The 22,226-nt window shown below is 42.2% G+C and overlaps 1 protein-coding gene across 1 annotated transcript in view; it reads left to right on the forward strand.

The window, feature by feature from the left end:
- ATXRCC1 (BRCT domain-containing DNA repair protein) overlaps positions 1 to 22,226 on the forward strand; it is a 174,489-nt gene that overhangs the window by 131,032 nt on the left and 21,231 nt on the right. The window contains exon 7 of the mRNA XM_090017649.1: positions 10,554 to 10,658. Within this exon, the coding sequence (XP_089873775.1) occupies positions 10,554 to 10,658 (105 nt within the window). The remainder of the gene's footprint in view (positions 1 to 10,553; positions 10,659 to 22,226) is intronic.

Consider the following 22,226-nt stretch of genomic DNA (forward strand, 5'->3'; position numbering starts at 1 on the left):
AAACTGAGCTCTCTGCGCCGCCGATCGGCATAACTCTTTTGCCTACTTTGAGCTGTAATCAACCTTTGTCGAATTAAACGTACCTGGTCCGCATAGTGCTGGACGATTTCTGAGACTCTACTGCTCTCACTCCAACCTCATCCCAACAAACCGGTGATCTACACGGTCGGCCATACAGTGCTTCATACGGGGCATACCAATACTAGCATGAAAGCTATTGTTATAAGAAAACTCTGCAAGCTTCACATGTTTGTCCCAATCACCGGCCCAATCCAAAGTGCACGCTCTCAACATGTCCTCGAGCGTCTGAATCGTTCGCTCTGACTGCCCGTCTGTCTGCGGATGGAAAGCAGTACTAAACTTCAAGGTAGTGCCAAGGGCTTTCTGAAGCTGGCGCCAAAATCGAGATGTGAACCTCGGATCCCGATCTGACACTATCGAACGAGGCACTCCGTGAAGCCTAACAATCTCTTCTACGTAGAGATCGGCCAAACTCTCCAAGCTTTGACTAATCCTGATCGGAAGAAAATGAGCACTCTTTGTCAACCGATCCACAATCACCCATATGGCATCTCGTTGTCGTCGGGTCTTAGGCAGCCCTACGATGAAGTCCATTGAGATATCATCCCACTTCCATTCTGGAATCTCAAGAGGCTGCAAAAGTCCACCCGGTCTCTGGTGTTCAATCTTCACTTGCTGGCAAGTAAGACACCGAGATACGAACTCCGCGATGTCTCGTTTCATCCCATTCCACCAGTACGTCCTCTGAAGATCTTTGAACATCTTGGTGGAACCAGGGTGAACGGAATACTTCGACCTGTGAGCTTCACTCATCAGCTCTTCCCGTAACGCTTTTGGAACCCACCATCGGTCCCCGAACATAATGGTTCCGCCCTCCTCCCGGCGAAACTGCGCTTCTGGCTTCTGAGCACTTTCGCACAACTTTTCAAAGTCCGGATCTTCTGATTGGAGTTCCTCAATTCGATCTATGATCTCTGGTCGGGCCTGCATCCCGGCACAAAGGATGCGCTCGGAGTCATTAGAAAAAGGTTGCCATTGTACGAACTCCTCGACCAGATTCCAACTGCGTCCAATTAAGCTAGCTGCTGTGATTGACGCCTTTCTACTAAGCGCATCAGCCACCACATTCGCCTTACCCGGATGGTAAGCGATGGAGAAGTCGTAATCCTTTAGGAATTCCAACCACCTACGTTGCCTCAAATTCAGGTCCCTCTGGGTGAAGATATATTTGAGGCTCTTGTGGTCAGACATGACCTCAAACGTTTCTCCATAAAGGTAGTGGCACCAAATCTTCAGCGCGTACACTACTGCCGCTAACTCCAAGTCGTGTGTGGGATAATTCTTCTCATGCACCTTTAGCTGTCGGGAAGCGTATGCTATGACATTTCCATGTTGCATAAGAACACAACCCAGTCCAGTCCCTGACGCATCACTATATACCACAAAACCACCCGCCCCGGAAGGCAATGTCAACACCGGCGCTGTGGTCAACCTCTTTTTTAACTCTTGGAAACTGTCTTCGTAGCGAGAGGACCATTCGAACTTCACTCCTTTCTGCAACAACCGAGTCATCGGAGCAGCTATACACGAGAAATCTTGAATGAATCGACGATAATAACCCGCCAATCCCAAGAAACTCCTAATGTCTGTCACCGTCTTCGGTTGTTCCCATGACAAAACGGCTTCCACCTTGGCTGGATCAACCTCTACCCCTCTCTCGGATATCACGTGACCAAGAAACATCACCCTATCGATCCAAAACTCACACTTTGAGAATTTAGCATAAAGCCGATGTTCTCTCAGTGTCTGCAGCACGAGTCGCAAATGCTCTCGGTGATCTTCCACACTCCGAATATATCAGAATGTCATCTATGAACACGATGACAAAAGAATCCAGCCACAACTTGAAAACCCGGTTCATCAGATCCATAAATGCCGCAGGGGCATTTGTAAGTCCAAATGACATCACTAGAAATTCATAATGCCCATATCTGGACCTGAACGCTGTCTTAGGAATATCTTCGGTTTTAATCCTCAGCTGATGATATCCTGAACGAAGATCGATTTTCGAGAACACCTTGGCCCTTCTCAACTGATCAAACAAATCATCGATCCTAGGCAAAGGGTATTTGTTCTTCACCGTCACTTGATTCAACATGTGGTAGTCAATACAAAGTCGCATTGAACCATCCTTCTTCTTAACAAAGAGGACCGGGGCGCCCCAAGGGGATACACTCGGTCTAATAAATATTTTGTCAAGAAGCTCCTGCAACTGCTTTTTCAGTTTCCCTAACTCAGCAGGTGCCATGTGATACGGAGCGCGTGAAACTGGTGCTGTACCAGGCACTAGCTCGATCGAGAACTCAATTTCTCGATGCGGAGGCAAACCCGGCAAATTCTCGGGAAAAACATCCGGGAATTCGCGGACAACGTCTAACTGCTCCAAGGACGGCGCCTGACTGTCTTGAGCAGAAACACTGACCAAGAATACCATGCAACCCTTCTTGTGGTACTTGGAGACCTTCAAAGCTGACACGATCTTCACCCCATCGGTTGGTCTCGTCGAATGGCACAACAATGCCGATAACTTGGGGTGCTCCAAGATTACCTTCCTGCCTCGACACTGGAGGGTCGCATTATGCTTGGACAACCAGTCCATGCCCAAGATGACATCATAGAATGTCATATCTAAAATGACCAAATCGGCCGACAACTCATGGCCTTCTATCACCATGCATACAGACGAAAAATACTTCCCGTAGGAAGAGGATGCACCCATAGGTGACATCACATCAAGAGCCCTTTCGAGGCTAGATGGAACCAAATCAAGCAACTTTGCAAACGAAGAGGAAATAAAGCTGTGTGTTGCACCTGAATCAAACATAACACGTGCAAAGTGTTCGGCGACTAAGAATATACCTTTGATAAGATCAGCCTGATCATCCTGGGAGGTTGCTGTCGCTGCGTAGACCCGTCCTTTGGTCTTGCGCTGACCCTGCTGCTGTTGAGGCCTCTGCTGCTGTGGTTGTTGCGGCTGTCCACCCGGAACCGCAGGCTTGTTCGGACAGAAGGGGGCAATGTGCCCTAGCTGTTGGCACTGGTAGCATACCCCCTTAAACGATGGGTAAAAACCTAATGGATGATTCTTGCCACATCTGCGGCATGCCGGTTGGGTCTTCCCCTGTTGTCTTCGCGGCTGAGGTCGGCCCTGTTACGCGCCCTGCTGTCGCCCGTCCCAGGTCCGCTGCTTCTTCCCGTTCTGCACTCCCCCTCCTGTTGGAGGATTCTTCTTAGTCCCGCCTGAAGAACCTCCTCCGCTGCCACTCTTCTTCTGAAAACCACCTTTGGATCGTTCCCAATCCTCGGTCAGTACGGTGGCCGACTCGATCGCCTCGGCCAGGGTAGAAGGACGACCCCCGAGCACACGAGTCCGTAACCCGTCCTTCAGTCAACGCACGAATCTAGCCGCCCTTGCCTTCTCATTCTTGAAGAGGTTTGGGCTATACTTCTCAAGACTCTGGAACTTAGTAGTGTATTCCACTAGACTCATGGTCCCCTGAGTCAGATCGAGGAACCTTTGTTGCATCTGCTCCTCGGCGTAAGGGGGAAAGTAGGCGTCCAGAAACTCCTCCCTGAACGACTCCCAAGGAATCTCATCCCAATCAGCAAATTTCACCCTTCGCAGGGTGTCCCACCAGTTCATGGCATCGCCCTTTAAGCGGTACGTGCCAAAGGGTGTCTTTCTCTCCTCAGGGACAAGTAAGACGTCAAACACCCGCTCAATCTCCTCGACCCATCTCTCGGCAGCCTCCGGGTCTGCCTTTCCTGAAAAGGAAGGCGGGTCCAACTTCAGAAACCTCTCGAACGAAACGCCACCCGCGTTGGGAACGATGTTGACCGGAGGGTCACGAGTCGCTGCCTGCACGGCTGCCTGTGCAGCCTGTGCTGCTTGGGCCGTTTGTGCAGCTTGTGCTGCCATAGTCTCTGTTAGGGTATGGATGGTCTCCATCATGAAATCTCTTTCCTCCTGCCAGTTCGTGGGAGCAGCAGTAGAAGACGAAGCGCCTCTACGGGTATAGTGCGACATCTACAATGCACCACCTTTTTCAAATTAGACTATTATTGACACTACCCCTTTAGGATTGATCATGAACAGTATTCGTTCCCGAATCACATCAGACTTTTAATTCACACCAAAGAACATTAAATTTTAAGTAACATAATCACACAGGACTTATATAAAGTAAGCAAAAGTATTAAGCAACATACCAGTGAAGAAGACTGCTCTGGAGGACGAGTCACAACTTGTTGACGCTTCAGGACAAGGCTCACATACCAATTATGAGAATTAAACATTAAAAGACGATAAAATTGCAAGTATTTGTGGTGCTCTGATACCAAACCTGTAACGACCCCAACTCATCCCCTTTGAAAATGCGGATTTTTTTTTTCTAAAACAGTGCGGAAAACTTCCTAGAGACCCGGGGTCCTCACAGTTCCAATTCCAACTAGATAGCCACAAACCACAAAGGAACTTGCAACTAACATCTATAACTAACCATTACCTTTATTCATGAAATAAAAACTAATCTCAACAATAAAGTGTCTGACTCAAGTAACTACTGATGACAATAAGCAAATAACAAGAACACTAGACTGAAAAACCAAAACAAAGAGCCACTCTGTCCACAAAGAAGACTGTCAAAACTCGTTGTGACTCTCGCGCCCTCGCAGTAGCTGTCGACTTCACTGATCACCTGTTTCTGCGAAAAACCAATGAAGTAGGGTGTCAGAATCGAAATCCTGAGCACAGCTACTTCTTAATGAAACAAGTGAGATAAAGAGTCAAGATGAGATATCATGCAACAATTAATGAAAATACATACAAGACAGTTTATAGCAATTGAGAATCTATTCATGCAACAATCCTAATTGCTAAGCATGCACAGACAGTAAAGCAGTAGCATCTACTAAAATTTCAGCATGCAACAAGAATTAAACATTCAACATCTACCCTCATGTACTGAGTAAGGAAACCATTAAAGTATGCATGATCTAATGCATAACAGGAAAAATGATGTCTTTTATGCAATGCATGAATCATTTTATTATCTTCCATTTAAGTCTTTTGTTTCCTTATGCATGCCCTATTAAATGCATACAACTTTAAGTTTCTCTTTTTAATTACCGTTGTCCGCGGATACACCAAACGGGTACAAACCCCTAGGTTAAGTTAGGTTCCCAGGGTAGCTTAGCACACAATTTATATTTTATTACTGGGTTCTAACTTAGCCCTCGACCGAATCACCTTCGGAACATTAGACCTCCACATCTAATGTCGGGGACACAAGGGACACCCCACGCCCACAAGTGCCACTTCCTTGGTACAAAAAAAACAACAGCTGTGTCAAACACACCACTCCCGGGTAAAGTGGCGGACTCTCCCTAAAACCGTGGCCAGGAGAAGGAACCTCAATATCGGGTTCAGGGGACCAAAATTAAGCACACGGAGTTTTGTATCCTCACAGTCTCCCCAAGACCGGATTTCTAAGATCCCCATTCTCCAGATGGGTGATCCCAGAAGGTATATTACACTGTGCTTTATTATTTCTTTTATTTAAAATTTAATTTCTTAAGTTTTACAATATCATATGCAAAAAGAAAGATAAAAGCTCGCATCTACCTCGCGAGAGCCATCACAGGACTCCGGCCTGTGGAAACATATAGAACAGTGCAATAAAACTGAAATATTAATAAGGCATGATCTTTGCAATGCATTGAAATGAATGAGGGAAAACAATTTCACAACTCGGGTTTACCAAACCCTCGATGATTCATCATGATCACCGAAGCACTGATGCAAGAATCATAATCATAAGTATGCAGTGGTATTAACATGCCTGCAAGGGATAGGCATATACGTACCAAATTAACCCATTGACAATAAACATGAAATATGACATTCCCATATGCAATTTACACAACCCATGTTATACCCCATTTTTCTGTGCATACGCATGGTATGCGCATGCATGCCTCTTTATGCAATTATCACCACATATGGTTCTAATCATGAATTGTAATGAGACGAATAAAAGAGCATTCATGCGTTTATGTATATGCAACCACACCTGTTAAGTCCATAAATAAGTAAGCACTCAAACAACTTTGTCATGGAATAAAGTGTAAGCATGCTCAAACACACATATGAACGACATCAACGCCTAACATATGTGAAAAATTAAAATTTCAGGTACATGACTTATTCCCAAGGTTTAACATGCCCTAAGAGATTTAAAAGCCTAACTTTACTAATTTCAGCCAGCCCTGTTTTTATAATTTAACACACTTATATCATTAGCATGCTACAATACCCACATGAGAAAAATTTTGTATCTAACAGCGCAGCCCAGCCGACCCGGTCGGCTGGGTCTGACATGGTATTCACAGGCCCCTTTTTGGCCTGTGTAAGCAGCCAGGAAGCCCCTCCTATACAGAAAAATTTTCTGTATAAAGTATACCCAAAAGTTTTCTCAAGGCCAGGGCCCAGGCCAGCACCCACTGACTGGGTTGACTGGGCCTGCCCCAGCCCCGCCAAAACCATCCACACACACCCAGCCAAGCACTTGGCTGGGCCTGTCGGTTCGGCCAGCAGCTGACAGTCAGCTGAGAGCCACTCTGCTGGCTGCCAGCCAGCCAAACCAACAGCCGAAACATCACTAAAAACAGATTTCACAGTTTTTTTTTAGAACAATGCCCAGCCCAGCCGACCCTGTCGGCTGGGTCCACCAGCATGTGCACAGGCCCAGTTTGGGCCTGTGTATGCTGTCAAAAAGAACAGCCTACCTGCCACAAGAAAACTGATATTTTTTTTTTTTTTATAAATGTTTTTGTTGCAAGCCTGCCCAGCCGACCTTGTTGGCTGGGCTTAACAGCATATACACAGGCCCAGTGTGGGCCTGTGTATGCTGTCTACAAGAACAACATAAAAGAAGTTTTATTTACGCACACTACCTGTTAAAAATATCATGTATATATATTTTTTTTTGAAAAGGGGAAGAACACCCAGCCCAGCCGACCCTGTCGGCTGTGTCCAGAAGCATACACACAGGTCCAGTTTGGACCTGTGTAGGCTGTCAAAGGTGACAGCAAAACCCACCCCACAAAAACTGGATATATATATATATATATATATATATATATATATATTTTTTTTGTGAGAACACATACCTGCCCCAGCCGACCCTGTCGGCTGGGTCCAACAGCATGTACACAGGTCCAGTTTGGACCTGTGTATGCTGTCAACAACAGCAGCACCACTTACTTTGCAAAACTGCAATCTTCTCTTTTTATTTTTTTTTTGAAAAGGATACCCAGCCCAGCCGACCCTGTCGGCTGGGTCCAAGACATGTACACAGGTCCAGATTGGACCTGTGCATGCTGTAAAAAAGAACAACAAAACACCTCTTTTGAAAATCTGCCACCTAGTATATCATATATATATATATATATCTATATATATTTTTATGAAACAACAAAAATACAGCCTACACGAATGGAATCACGGTGGAAATCGAGGGTCCACTGTTCCTCTATGGATTTCCACCAAAAGAAGCATGGAAAATCCAATCTTTACCCTATTTCTCATTTATTTCAAGAAGTACCCGTACCTTTTTGGAAAAAGAAAAGAATAGAGGCTATGGGGGCGTGTGGCTGAGCTCCAATGCTTCCAACCTCCTCTTCTACCTCCTTCACTCCTCTTTGCTTTCTCCTCTTTCTCTCTCTCTCTCTCTCTCTTCTCTCTCTCTCTTTCTCTCTCTCTCTCCTGTTTTTTTTTTCTCTCCAGCCAAAAGAAAGGAAAAGGGCTGCCGCCCCCCCTTCCTTCTCCTATTTAATGCTGGAAACTCATTAGTGAGTTTCCAGATTTGGGTCTCCCACATTAGGGAGTTTCCAAATTCTAGACTCCTTCCCTAATGTACATTTGGTTGACTATTTGACCTCCTAATCCTAAAAGGTATGGAATCCTCAATACCCTTTTTTAATTAGGGAAGAGGGCTAACCCTAAACCCTCTTAACTCTATTCCCGAAATTAATAAAAATCATTAATTTAATAAATACATTTTTTTGAATTTACTTATTAATAGGTACTCAAAAGTTCCCAAAATTGGTCATGTTGACCCTGGAGACTTTTTATATAATAATAACCCCAATTTAAAGCTCCCAGCTGAATTTAAAGTCATAAAAATGTTAAGCTTGGATTTTGGATCGGATCCGGATCCAAGATCCAAACCCATACTCATACAAGATTTGAATTAAGACTTATATCCATTCCAGATTTTTGTAGGACCTAACTAGGACCCAAATCCATAAAAATTTGGATCCTATACCTTGGATTCAATCCGATCCAATTTCGGATCCGTCCCAACAAACTGCTAAAATTTTAGAAAAACGTGATTTCTGGGCCAACCGGAACTCGGATTTGAAAAAGTAAAATACCATTGCACTCAGAATTTCGAGACGCATCCAACGATATATTACATGAATATCAAATTTCGAATTTCGCCCGAAAATAACCCGAACTTTGCTTGAATTTCGCTTGAATTTAAAGGTTGAATTTAAAACTCTTTGCCACACATCGATTGGCTTGTCTAGACCCTGATGATGAGACTTGGGTCAAACCCAAACTCTAAGACCTTGGTCTAAACTCGAGCCTCAAACGATTTTCTTACCAGACTTAGCCAAATTTCAAAGTTTTTCATGAAGTGACTAAGGTCTGAAAACACGAGATCTTACAATTAGCATTATCTGATGTTGATTGGGCTGGAGATCCAGATGAAAGAAGGTTATTTTATGTTTATTGGCAGTAATGTGATATTACGGAGTAGTCAAAAATAGAAGGCAGTTGCCAGATCAAGCATCGAAGCTGAATATAGAGCTATGGCTGCAGTTACCTTAGAGTTGACGTGGATCAGATTTCTCCTGATAGAATTGGGAGAAAAAATCTCCAAATCTGTTCTATTTTGCGATAATCAAAGTGCAATCCAAATATCGATAAATCCAGTCCAGCACAGTAGAACCAAACATATGGAGATTGACCAACATTTCATTAGACAGAAGATTGAAGAAAAGGAGTTAGAGACTAGTTTCGTTGGAACTGAAGATCAAATTGCAGATATATTTACATAGGGCCTGACAGTTCAGAGATTTTGGTACTTCAAGAACAAGTTGTCCATGGTGAATACCATGTACAACTTAAGGGAGGCTATTGGAACGTGAAGACCTGAAGATTGAGATGTGGATCCAGTTGGAGTTCTAGACCAAAATCACGTCCAAAATGGGTCTTTATATTGTAATCCTTATATTATTTTATAGGTTCCCTTTTTGCCCTTTGTTTGTATCATATTAGAGATAAAGGTTGCACGGCAATACTGTAAAATATCAATTGCTGTTATTATAAAAGGATCAGCCAGACGTTTTCCTCAAGTTGAGAGGAACATTTTCAGAGTATTTTTGTCCACCATCTTCTTCTCACCTTTCTTGTTATGCGGTAGACCTGGGATAAAATCGTGAACCATATTTTAACAATTAGTGACATTGTATTTGTGGACATTTGGTTTCATTACATGCATCAGTCATGAAGGAGTCAAGCAAGTTTTCTAGGACTTTGGAACTTGTGAGTGATGAAAATTTTAATAGAATTCATTGAGTATGAAGAGCTACTTTGACTAACCAAGTTGACCTTGCTTGCTTTAGAGTTTATTGAATCTTGAGGCAACTTTTGTAGCCACTTTGTGATACATATTCTAACAACATTAGGTCGATTATTCATGAAACTCTTAATATAATTTATTTTGTTACATTACTGTGGAAGTGAGATAACAACTTCCCTCCAACCATGATTTTCTTATCTGCTTCGGAACAACCGTGATCTTCATTATATTATCAGTTACCAAAATCAATACATTTAAAAATTTTACTGTTATATCTGTAATCATGACATTCGTTTGATATCAGTGTCCAATTTTTTGGTAAATTTCTTGTACTTGTGTTTCTTTTCCATCTAGATTACTTTCCTGTGTTTCTCCCACTTGTTAAGATGAAAATGGGTTTCATTATTAACAATGATAAATCAAAACATAACATAAGGCCTTAAAGAGTTGACATGTGGTTACGTAAGATTTAGATTGGCTGTAAGTGGGTAGTTAAGATTAAATGCAAGTCAGATGGAAGCATGGAAACGTTCAATGTAAGACTTGTAGCAAAAACATTACAATCAGCAAGCAGAATTATACTGTGAAGACATATGCAGGCACAATAATCGTAATCTATTTATATTTATACTTTGCTAATGTTATGCACCCTAAATTTTTAAAAACCAAATGCATTACACACACACCACCCGTTTTGTATTGCTTTTTATGTATGTTTGCCCTTCTCAACATAAATATGCCATTATTGTAATCAAATTCATTGCTTTCTTCTTTTTCTTCCTTTGCTTTTCTTCTTAATGTTATTGTGTGGAAATTGTGCAGGGTAAAATTGCTGTCAAAAACTACCTTGCTTCCTCAAAAGTAAAGGAATTGGCTTCTCAAGATCTGAACGATACTATATCATGGCTGCAAAACCAAGAAGAGACAGTGAGTTGCGGAGCATAATTTTAGAGCCAGTTAGTAGTGTGCTGCTTGTAATGAAATTACAAAAAGAGTACAAGTGGGTGCCTCTTATGGGCATACAAGAACACAAGAACATACACAATCCAGACCACTTATGGATCAGTACAAGAGTACAAGAGCACAACCACACAAGCCACTTAGGGGCTAAAACACAATATAGGAATATTATTAAGAGAATGCTTGTGAACAAGCTTAACATACAGTAAGGGTTATACCCCCTATTTATACACGAAAGGAAGCAAAAAAGAGCCATTGGGAAGTGCTTCCAACAGCTAGAAATATAGTTGGCTCTTGGGAGCACTCCCAACAACTCTATTCCAAGGGTATTATAAGGACTATAATGCCCTTAAAAAAAATACATTAAAAAAGAAAACACTAAAGTGCCCTTTAAAAACACCACTAATTACATAATACGTAATGACTAAAATACCCCTAATGAGTTTTACTTATTACATAATATATATATATATACTTTAACACTCTTCCTCAAACTTGCGGTGCAATCACCGAAAGTTTGTCAAGCAAAAAATGAAATCAGGAAGGTGAGCTTTCGTAAAGAAGTCGGCCAACTGAAATTCCAATGCTATATAAGGCAGGATGATGGTCTTCTTCATATATCTTCACGAACATAGTGGCAGTCCATTTCAATATGTTTGGTGCGCTCATGAAATGTGTGATTGCCGGTTATTTAGATGGCACTTTTATTATCACAACATAATCATAAGGTGAGAGCATATGCACCCTCATGTCTTCCAATAATCTTCTCGACCACACGATTTCAGATGTTGTGGTATCCATGGCACGATACTCAGCTTCATTGCATGACAACGACATCTTCTGTTGCTTATTGAATTTCCAAAACACCAATGAGTCACCTGCAAACACAGAGAAACCTGTAGTTGAGCATCTATCATTAGGATCGCCTCTCCAATCAAAGTCAATATAAGCAATTAATTCGAGTAGGAAGGAGAAAGACAAAACAATCTCCTTAGAAACAAAATTTTGTAAATATCTAATGAGACGCCACTCATGTGTATAGTTGTAGGGGAATGCTGGAATTGACTAGCAATATGGACTTTATGTGAGATATCAGGTCTGGTAATGGTTAAGTATGTGAGGGCCCCAATCATTTGGCGATAAGGAGTAGAATCATCCAGCGGTGTGCCATCATCTATCTTCATTTTTTGCATTTATTACTTCAGGGGTGTCTATCCTTTTCTCATCTGTAATGCCAAACCTGTCTATGATGTTAGAAACAAACTTGGATCGAGTTAAAAAATAGCTACGAACAGAATATGCAACCTCAATACCTAAAAAATATCTAAGAAAGCCTAAATTAGTCATTTCAAAGCTTTGTTTCAAAACATTTTTAATCAAACTCCTTGTTTGTCTCCACCAGTGATGATCATGTTATCAACATAGAGGAGGAGGATAACAATATTTGCATCAGATTTCTTAATGAACATAGCAATGTCATTATAACAGGAAGTAAAGTCAAGTTTAACCATAACAGTGCCACACTCCTAAGAGTAACCCTTGACTACTAATCTAGCCTTATGCCTCTCTAAAGTTCCATTACTTTTGGTTTTAATTTTAAATACCCATCTGCAGCCTATCGTCTTCTTTCCATAAGGAAGATCTTTTATATCGCAAGTTATGGACTTCTCTAAGGCTAGTATTTCATCATTCATAGAATTCATCCATTTAGGATAATTCTTGGTGTGTTTGTATGAGCAGGATTCAAAGTAAGAGAAAATTTTGGCTAGACAATCTCTATATTGAGAAGTAAAGTTTTAGTAGGATACAAACATATCTGGAGGCCTATGTATTATTTCTGATTTCCTAAGAGTGTTTTATTCAGGATTTTTTATGCTAGAATTAAGGCAGTGGGATGTCTATCATCAATTCTTCTTCTGTATCGAATAACTAACGGTCCATCATTAATATCATAGGACTCACCATACTAGATGTCATATTGAGGTTCATCACTAAAAACATCATTGTTGTTTAACACTTCATCATTACATTTAGGAGATAATTTAAAAAATGAGTAATAATTTTTTTCTTTAATAGGCATATTTAAATCAAAGAAACTTTTTTTTATAAAGGTAACATTCTTTGATGTATAAAGCTTATCATGCTTAAAATCATAACATCTAAATCTTTTTTGACTTTCCCCATAACCAAGAAAGACACAATGAATGGCTCTTGGAGAAAGTTTGTCATTTTTGATAAAAATAAAACATTTACATCCAAAAGTTCTTAGTATGAAATAGTCGGGGCTAGTTTTATAAAGTTTTTCATAAGGAGAAATATTTTTAAATTTAGATGATAGAAGTCTATTTATAATGTATACCGAAGTAACTGCAACTTCAACCAAAAAATGTTTTGGAACATGTTTGGAAATAAGCAATGTTCTAGTGGTTTCTATTATATGCCTGTGTTTCCTTTCGGCCAAACCATTTTGTTGAGGCATGTTTGCACAAGATCGTTGATGAAAGATGCCCTGATTTTTCAAATAATCTTTAAAGTCATTTGACATATATTCTCCCCGTGAATCAGAACGAAATATAGAAATAGTGGTTTTAAACAAATTTTTAACAAGGTTATGAAAGGTTTTGAAAGTTTCAAAAACTTCATATTTGTACCTAAGAAAATAAATTCGCGTGAATAAAAAATAATCATCCACAAAAATTACATATTAAGTAAATCCTCTTTTAGAGGCAATAGGTGCAGGACCCCAAACATCTGAATGTATTAATTCAAGTGGTTTAGAAAAAAAAAATCATTTTTCCAAGAATACAATCCGTACATTGGTTTTTTTCATTACAAATTTTTCTCAAATAAGATATATTGGTAATTTAGAGATTCTAGGTTGACCTAGTCCGTGCTATCATAAAAACATATCCATTTTTTATATATTTAAACAAAAAATATCTTTTGTAATAATCAACTGGTCCATGTAGTAGAGGTCTTCTTCTCTATGATCTTCCCTAATCTGCTTGCGGGACTGGAGATCCTATATAAAACATCTGTCAGAAGTGAAGGAGGTACTACAACCATGATTAATAATTTGGGAAACTGAAAGAAGATTTAAATTAAGTTTTGTCATAATTCTGACTTTTGAAATAGAAAATTTTGAAGAATTTATAAAATTTTCAATTCTTTTAATTTTAAGAGAGGATCCATCCGCAATAAAACACTAGATCTACTTGAATTAATATTATAGTCGGAGAGTATAATTTCATTAGGTGTCATATAAAATGAAGCATTGAAATCTAGGATCCAAGAGATCTTACAAGGATGTGAGAAAGAGGAGACCACAACCCTGGTTAAGGAGGATGAGCCTTTGAAGAGTGGTTGTAGAGCTTTTGCGAGTTGAGACAAAGACATGTTTTTGTAACCGGAGTTGTTGGTATATTTGTTTTCTTGAGGAGCTTCTAAGGTAGCTACTTTTTTCTCATCCTTTTTGAATTATGGGTAAAAAGGTTTGATGTGCCCCGGTTCTCCACAATTATGACAAAAGATTTTCTCATTTTCTATTATCATTTTTTCAATCATATCTCCCATCATTGTTCCTTGGCTTCCAATTATTTTTATTTAAATGAGGAGGCCTATAAGGAAGAGTGTTGACACTAAGTCTAGAAACCACCAATACATTATCCTTGGACTCCATAGATTCGGTCATGGATTTTAGCATTGTTTCTTCCATGCAAACTTGGGCTAAAATCACATGTAAAGGTGGAAGTTCCTCTTGATTTTTGTTCCAGTGGATGATAGATACTCGAACATGTTCAAACTCGGGCCTAAGTGTAACACCCGTGTAAAAAACAAATCGCGTCCGACTCGTGTCAGACACGTGCCCTGCACGTGTCAGACACGTGTCGGGGTCTGGACCGCTGTGTCGGGCCCGGATTCGGGTCCGAACCGGACCCGAGCTTAACCCGGACCCGGGTTCTCGAAGCCTCGAGAACCTGCGTCTTTTAAAAGACGTAGGCGTCTCGGGCGAGGGTTCAAACCCCCTCGCCACTCTCTCTCCTCTACCTCTCCCGTCTCCGTTCCTCCCTGCGGCAATCGACGCCGGCGACTCGCCGCCGGCCACCACCCTTGTCTCGGCTGCTGCAGGTATCGACGGTAGCCGTCGGCGACCTTCGACAGCCGGCAACCTCAGCCACCGACGACCTCTAAGCTCCGGCGACATCTATCCTTGGCTTCCCTTCTGCCACAGCCGATGGCAGCCTTTGAGCTCAGGCGACCATCTCCACCTCTCGACTGGCTGTCGGCTGAGCCAGAACCCCGACGCTGACGACTCGCCACCGACCTGTCTGCTGTCGACTGCGCCAGAGCCCCGACGCTAACGACTCGCCACCGACCTGTCTGCTGTCGACTGCGCCAGAGCCCCCGACGTCGAAAGCTTTCAACATTTGCCGTCTGTGTCTCTCATCGTTGCCGACCTCCGAGCCTCTTCGCCTCCCCCTCTCTGAGTTTGGCAGACCTCCCAGCGGCCACCTGCGACATCAGCGGCGACCTCCTGACTGGCGATCGGCTGAGCCAGAACCCCGACATCGGAGTTGTCGGCCTCTCCTCTCCCTCGATTCGCTGTCATCGGTGAGCGATGCTGCCAAGCGACAGTGCCACCACCACCGTCGCCAGCCATCTCACCTTCCGAGCTGGCGTCGGCGACTCACCGTCAGCCACCATCTGCTCTCGTCGGTGGCCAACAACCACCTCTGTCTGGAAGCGCCTCTGCCAGGCCGCTTCTTTGGTCAGCACTCCAGTGAGCCCCCCTTTGTCACTGCCTTTCTCTTGTGTTGGGCTGGCACCACCCAGCATCGGAGCAGCCCCATGTGAACAACCCCTCCGACGGTCCCGTTGCTACGATCTTCAGAGGTAAAACCCCTTCTCCCCTTCTCCTTTTTCTTTCCTATCATCGGCAGGGAGATTCGCTCCCTGTGTCGGCTTAGCTTTCTGGCAGGGGGGCTCGCTCCCTTGCCTCTAGCAGGTTTTTCGGCAGGGTCTTCGCCCTTGCCTCTTTCCGTTTTTTCGGCAGGGGACAAAGCCCCCTGCCTTCTGTTGTTTTTGGCAGGGGGTTCTGCTCCCCCTGCCTCTTGTGGTCATCTATTAGGGGGCTCTGCCCCCTACCCCATTCTGTGCCTCGTGTTTTTCGGTAGGGGCGGGGTCTCCCTGCCTTTGCGATTATCTTCGGCAAGGGGCGAGCCTCCTCTGCCCTCTTGTTGTTTCCTGGTAGGGGGAGAAGCTCCCCTTGCCCTCTGTTGCTCCTCGGCAGGGGGTTCTATTCCCCTGCCTCCTGTGTTTTGCCGGCAGGTGGCGAAGCCCCCCCTGCTTTCCTGTTTTCGAGCAGGGGCTTGCCCCCTGCATTTCATTTGTTCTCCGGCAAGGGGCTTTGCCCCTTGCCTTGTTCTTGCTGCTGAGCCCCTGCCTGTTTCGTTCCCAGCAGGGGGCTGCGCCCCTGTCTCGTGTTCTGACAAGGGGTGTTCCCCCCTGCCTTGTTGCGGCAGGCGTGGCAGGGAGTCTCTACTCCCTCCCCTGCTTTTCTTTGTGCTGGCAGACTGGGAGCTCCTACTCACTGCATCTGCTGTTGTTGCCAGCAGGGCTGAGGCCATTGCCTCTGGCACTCCAGCCTGCGAGAGTCCTTGCTGCATTTGTTGCTTCTCCGCAGGGAGTTAAGCTCCCTGCCTACTCTCGTGTTTGGGGTCCGCTACCACTTCAGGTCTTACCGGACCCGCTTCTCGTTTATATTACGACATATACTAATGTTCTAAGCTCTCCATGTTGAACGGTCGATCCAGCTCGCCTTCGTGGCTCGAGCTTGCGCTTGCCTACGCCGCTGGCGTATGAGGACCCGTAACCCCTTAAGGTAGGGGATTTTTGCGTGAAAGGACAATAACCGAATAAATGCTAAAATAAGGAAGATAACTAAAAGAGGATGATATATGTATACGTATAATATATATACGTATGTCTTTACCTTCAAGGACGCGGTTTCGTGATCCTTGTCCTCTTTACTTTCTCGCACTTTCCTTTCTGTTGCCGCCGCGCTATATGTGCCTAGGCTTTTCATTCCTGTCTTTACATTTCATGTCTTTTAACTCAAGGATGCGGTTTCGCGATCCTTGTCCTCTCTACTTTCTCGCACTTTACTTTCCTGATGCCCCGCGCTTTGCGCCATGACATTCACTTGTATATGTCTGCCTTTATACTCCAGGACATCCTGGTCCTCCTTTACGTTCTTGCATTTGTTGCCCCGCGCTTTATGCGCCATGGCCTTGCTACTTGTTTTGCTCTTTGTACTTTCCTTTCCTATTGCTATGATGCTGGCTGTCGCATTTACTTTTGTATGTATGCGTTTTTACCTTGCTGTCGCACTTCATGTATATGCTTTGCTCATGCATGTAGTCTTATCTATGTTGTATGCTTCTTCACTTGCTTACGCTTATCGTTTAATTGAGGTGCAATCCCATACCTCGTGAGTCGTCTTTTACACTTGCTTAGTCAGTATAGGATCTCATACCTCGTGAGTTGCTTGTGTGTTTCGATGATCGAGGTATGATTTCTTACCTCGTGTGTAGCTCTAGCGTTCTACCCTCGCGGTGCAGCTTTGCTCATCGAGTCTTGCCCCTCGATTTACCATTGCATTAGTATGTGCACGGGTTTGCCCTTTGTCAGCTTGCACTCCTTGTGCAGTTTTGAGTGTATAGTGTATATCGTTTCACTTGTCTTAAAAGCTATGACACACACTTATGCACTTCAGTTCTCCAAAGATAATGGTCTTAGGTGCAACCCTATTTTCAAGGATGTATAGCTTTGTAAAGCAGAGATAGTAGCTGGATTTCTCAAACCGATGTACTTAGGAAAGGTGTGTTACAACCTCAGTTCGCCTATCCGATACAACTCAGATAACCTTGTTTAGGAGTTTGTGCACGAGTAGGGCGAGAATCCTAGCGAGGTACTTATGCCATTGCTAGATCGGCGTTACATCACTTTTGATGCGAGACCTAGTTTCTAGGCTTTCTGGTTCAACGAAGATAGTAGCGCCTTCCTTCCTTCGTGAAGGTATTGTTGGATTTCTTACGAGGAATCCATGTACCTCCTCTTGTAGTTGCACTCTTAGTCATGTACGATATGTTTCAGCTACGAAGAGCAGGACGAAAGGTCTGTAGTAACCTCTAAGTGTGTAGTGACACATTAAGCTAATCCTGTTATGTTGATTTCGCCTGATAGGTAGAATGTTTGCGATTGTCTAAAGGACTCAAGCACGATAAGTTGGAACTCGAATGAGTTCACTGTGGATTTCTGTAAAGCAGATGTGTTGAGATTTTCTGCGAGAGATCCATGCCCCTCTCATCGTGGTTGTACTTTTGAACAGGTACGTTGCGTACTACGATGAGTAAGATGAGAGGCCTATGTCTACCTCGAACATGCAATGGCATGTGTTCGAGATAAGAAGAGTGATGTTTCTAACCTCGCTATGAGTTGACCCCTCTCATCGTGGTTTTACTTTTGAACAAGTATGTTGCGTACTGCGGTGAGTAGGATGAGAGGTGTATGTTACCTCGAACGCGCAATGGCGTGTATAATTCACATAAATGATAATCATGCGCCTTCACAGGCAAGATGCTCGATTGAGTTGAAAGACCAGAGCATGTAGAATAGGACGGCGGTTAAGAAACCCCCCGTCGTGCTCATTCGGGACGGTTCATCAAGAGAGAGGATGGATGGTACAAAACTCCGATGGACAGTCATTAATGGCAATCTCGGGCAAAGACTCCGATGGATAGTTTTGCTTTTCCTGCTTGAGCTAGCGTTTATCTTGCTTATTGCAGCCTTTGTTTTTTCTTGTCTTTTGCACCCCTACTAGTCTGTTGTGAGACTGACCCATCTCATGGGCAGGTGGTGATCAGGTTATACAGCTTGCGATGGCACGATGACGTGATGCATTCAAGGCAAGACCCTTTCCTGACATTGCGCTCCTGGGGACACTTTTGATAGATGTGGTATAAAGTTTTTTTGAAAGCATCTCTTCTGATTTAAACTCTGGATTTCTAAAACTGTATTACCAAAACTTGGTTCTTCATTTCATTTCAATAAAATATATATATTTGAACTGCAAATCGGTTTGTAAGGGAAAGTCTGCATTTGTGTTGTAATGCACCCAAGGTCTAGGGATTTGCTAGTTTAAACCTGATCTTCCGCTGAACTTCTGTTTCAAACTCTGATAAATGATCGATTTCAAAGCTTTCAACCTTTCTCATAAAAGGTTTCAAATCTACGATTTTGGGGCGTTACACTAAGCCCTCTTATAAATTAAAAAAATTGCTTACCAAGGATTTGATTTTTTCTACGGTGAAATGGTATATCAAATTGGCTCCATTTTGGCCATTTGGTCTCAAAGTCTTTTAGGAGTATCATAGCACTCTCTAACACTTTTTTCACCTTGCTTGTAATTGTGAATCTTATCTCTCAAGTCTCATTTATGGGCATCATCATGTTGGGTGTAGGTTTGTTTGATATAAACTCACGCTTTATTGGCCCTCTCAAATTTCAATATATTTTCACTAGGTTCTTCATACATACTTGTTGAGAAACTATGTTTTGATGATACATGATAAATATGATATGCTTTCATGATGCATATATATGATACATGATAAATATATGATATGCTTTCATGATATATGATAAATATGATATGCTTTCGTATATGAAACTGAATATGTTATACTATGACTGGATATGATGTGCCATGTATTTAACGAGTATTTGATGCAAGGTTATTTCACTTAAGAAGAGTGAAAACAACTTGATCAAGTGCAACTATTTGATGCAATCATACTACTCTGAAGAAAAAGCTTGATGAGCCAAAGAGATGCATTAAAGATTATCCAAGAAGATCGGCTACTTCAAGATGAAGATTCTTTTCTTCTTTAGAGTCATATGTAATAGAACCTTCAGAAACATGCATATTTCATATTAGACTATATGCTTTGAAATCATACAAGCCATTCATTTACAAAAAGTAAAGCTTTCATAAAAAGATATGTTATGTATATTATAGTATTTCAAAAACACCATTTTGAAACAAATCATTGTACTTCCTACAAGCATTTATGGAAAAGACATTTTTGACAAGATATAATAGCTCATGATTTCAAAAGCATTAATTGTACTTCCTACAAGTATTTATGAAAAAGACAATTTGAAAAGATATAAAAGCTCATGATTTGAAAAGTATTTATGTAAGAAAAGACAAAATACATTGGTTCATAATACACAAACATTTACGTAAAAAATTTTGATTCATAATATATAAACATATAAGAAAAGACAAATGCTGAAAAGATGTATCGATTCACAATACACAATCATTTATTTGAGAAATGACTTTATAATATAAGTATTACTCTAGTATGTATTGAACTTCAAATCATTCATTTTAGAAATGATGAATTGAGAAAATAAATATTATTTTATACATAAATATTTATTGTTGAAAACAATCAATTTAAGAAATAACCATTTATTTATTAAGTACTAAAATTCACGAAACACTCACTCAAAAAGTGACGACTTATATTTAAAGCATTGTTCTTTTAGTAAGCATTAAATGGTACTTCAAAAGCATTTACTCAAGAAATGACCATTTATAAAATAAAGCACTAAACAAGTATTTATTGTACTTACATGCATTTAAACAAAGAAGTGACATTTTGTAATAAAAATACACTCAACGTTTAATGTACTACAAAAACATTAATTTAAGAAAAGACACACTACAAACTAAAACTTATTTTTAATACACCAACGTATAGTGTACCTCAGATATTTAAATTTAGAAATGATGACTTGGAGAAAGTATCATTATTTAATACACCAAACATTTATTACTTAACAATTCTGTAATTTATGGAATGACGACTTTTTGAAAAAGCAACATCATTTCACACCTTTTCTCATAGAAAGTTGTTTTGAGATGACCTGACACCTCACATCACAAAAGGACAATTATTTCAAAAAGCAACGATTATTTTTTAAGACCTATATATATACAAACAAAATAACATTTCAAACACATGTGAGCTTTCAGAGAGAAATATTCTTACTCGACACATTGAAAAAGAGCTTAGAAAAAGAAAGAGAAAAAGAAAGAGAAAAAGACAAGAAAAACTCTCTGACAAAAGATTCAAGTGTGTGAAGAAAAAAAAGAAAAAGAACATTCTGTTCTCCTGAGAGATTATTCTACCTATTTTCAAAAGAGAGAACATCCTGAGAATCTTCATACATGCATTCATTCTTGGCATATATTTCTGAAGGTTCTATAGGAAAGTATTGTAACTTTCTGTTTACTGTTGTATCCCTTCTCTGTTGAGAGAAGTAGACCTCTGTGAAAGAGGGTGTTTCCCTTCTCTGTTGAGAGTAGTAGACCTCTGAGGAAGAGGGTGTTTCTCTTTTCTGTTGAGAGAAGTAGACCTCTGTGAAAGAAGGTGTTTCCCTTCTCTGTTAAGAGAAGTAGACCTCTGAGGAAGAGGGGGTTGTACTATTTATCTCGTGACACGGATTTTATAGTGAAAGGCTCAAGTGTTTTACTTGGGAACTGGATGTAGGTCAGTAACTCGGTCGAACCAGCATAAATCCTATATTTATTGTGTTGTGCCTTATTGCCTTATTTTTTATTTTTATCGATCTGCATCGCATTTCACTATTCACCCCCTTTCTAGTGAAATTTCATTTGGTATCAAAGATGGTTCTGCTAGTTTCGACATAACAAGTCTTCCAGCACAATGGCATCAACTTCTTATGCTCGTTACATTGAAGGTCAACTGTAAAAAAAAAAAAAATTGTTTTGGTTCGGGCCGGATCCGGACCCGACCCAGACCACCGCCTCTCGCTGTCTTTTAAGACAGCGAGGCAGGCGGGAGGAGGGTTACAAAACCCCCTCACTGCCTCTCGCCCTCTCGTCTCTTCCCGACTCCCTCTCTCGCTCATCCACCGCCAGCGACGCCGGCGACTCTCGACAGCCGCCGCCACCGACGTTGGCGACCCCTCCTTTATCTCCGACGAGCTTCCCCCGAAAACCACCTGGTACGCCACTGCTTCCTCTTTTCCCTCTCAGTTTCTTCTCTCTCTCTCCCTCACTTCTCTGTGTGGCCACGGGAGGGGACAAACCCCCTCCCTGTGCCCCCTTTTAGCAGGGGTGGAGCATGACACCCCCCTCTTTGCGTCTGTTACGGTAGGGGAGGGGTCGAGCCCCTCCTCCCTGTTCTCTGCTACGGCAGGGGAGGGGTCGAGCCCCTCCTCCCTGCCCCCTTCTTGATATGCCAGCAGGGGCCGATGGCCCCTGCCTTTTTGATATGCCAGCAGGGGCCGATGGCCCCTGCCTTTTTAGTTGTGCTAGCAGGGGCCGATGGCCCCTGCCTTTTTGATGTGCCAGCAGGGGCCGATGGCCCCTACCTTTCTGTTGTGCCAGCAGGGGTCGATGGCCCCTGCCTTTTTGTTTGCCAGCAGGGGCCGATG

The sequence above is a fragment of the Nuphar pumila genome, chromosome 9, assembly GCF_984573655.1.
Source record: "Nuphar pumila chromosome 9, dmNupPumi1.hap1.1, whole genome shotgun sequence".
Classification (NCBI taxonomy): domain Eukaryota; kingdom Viridiplantae; phylum Streptophyta; class Magnoliopsida; order Nymphaeales; family Nymphaeaceae; genus Nuphar; species Nuphar pumila.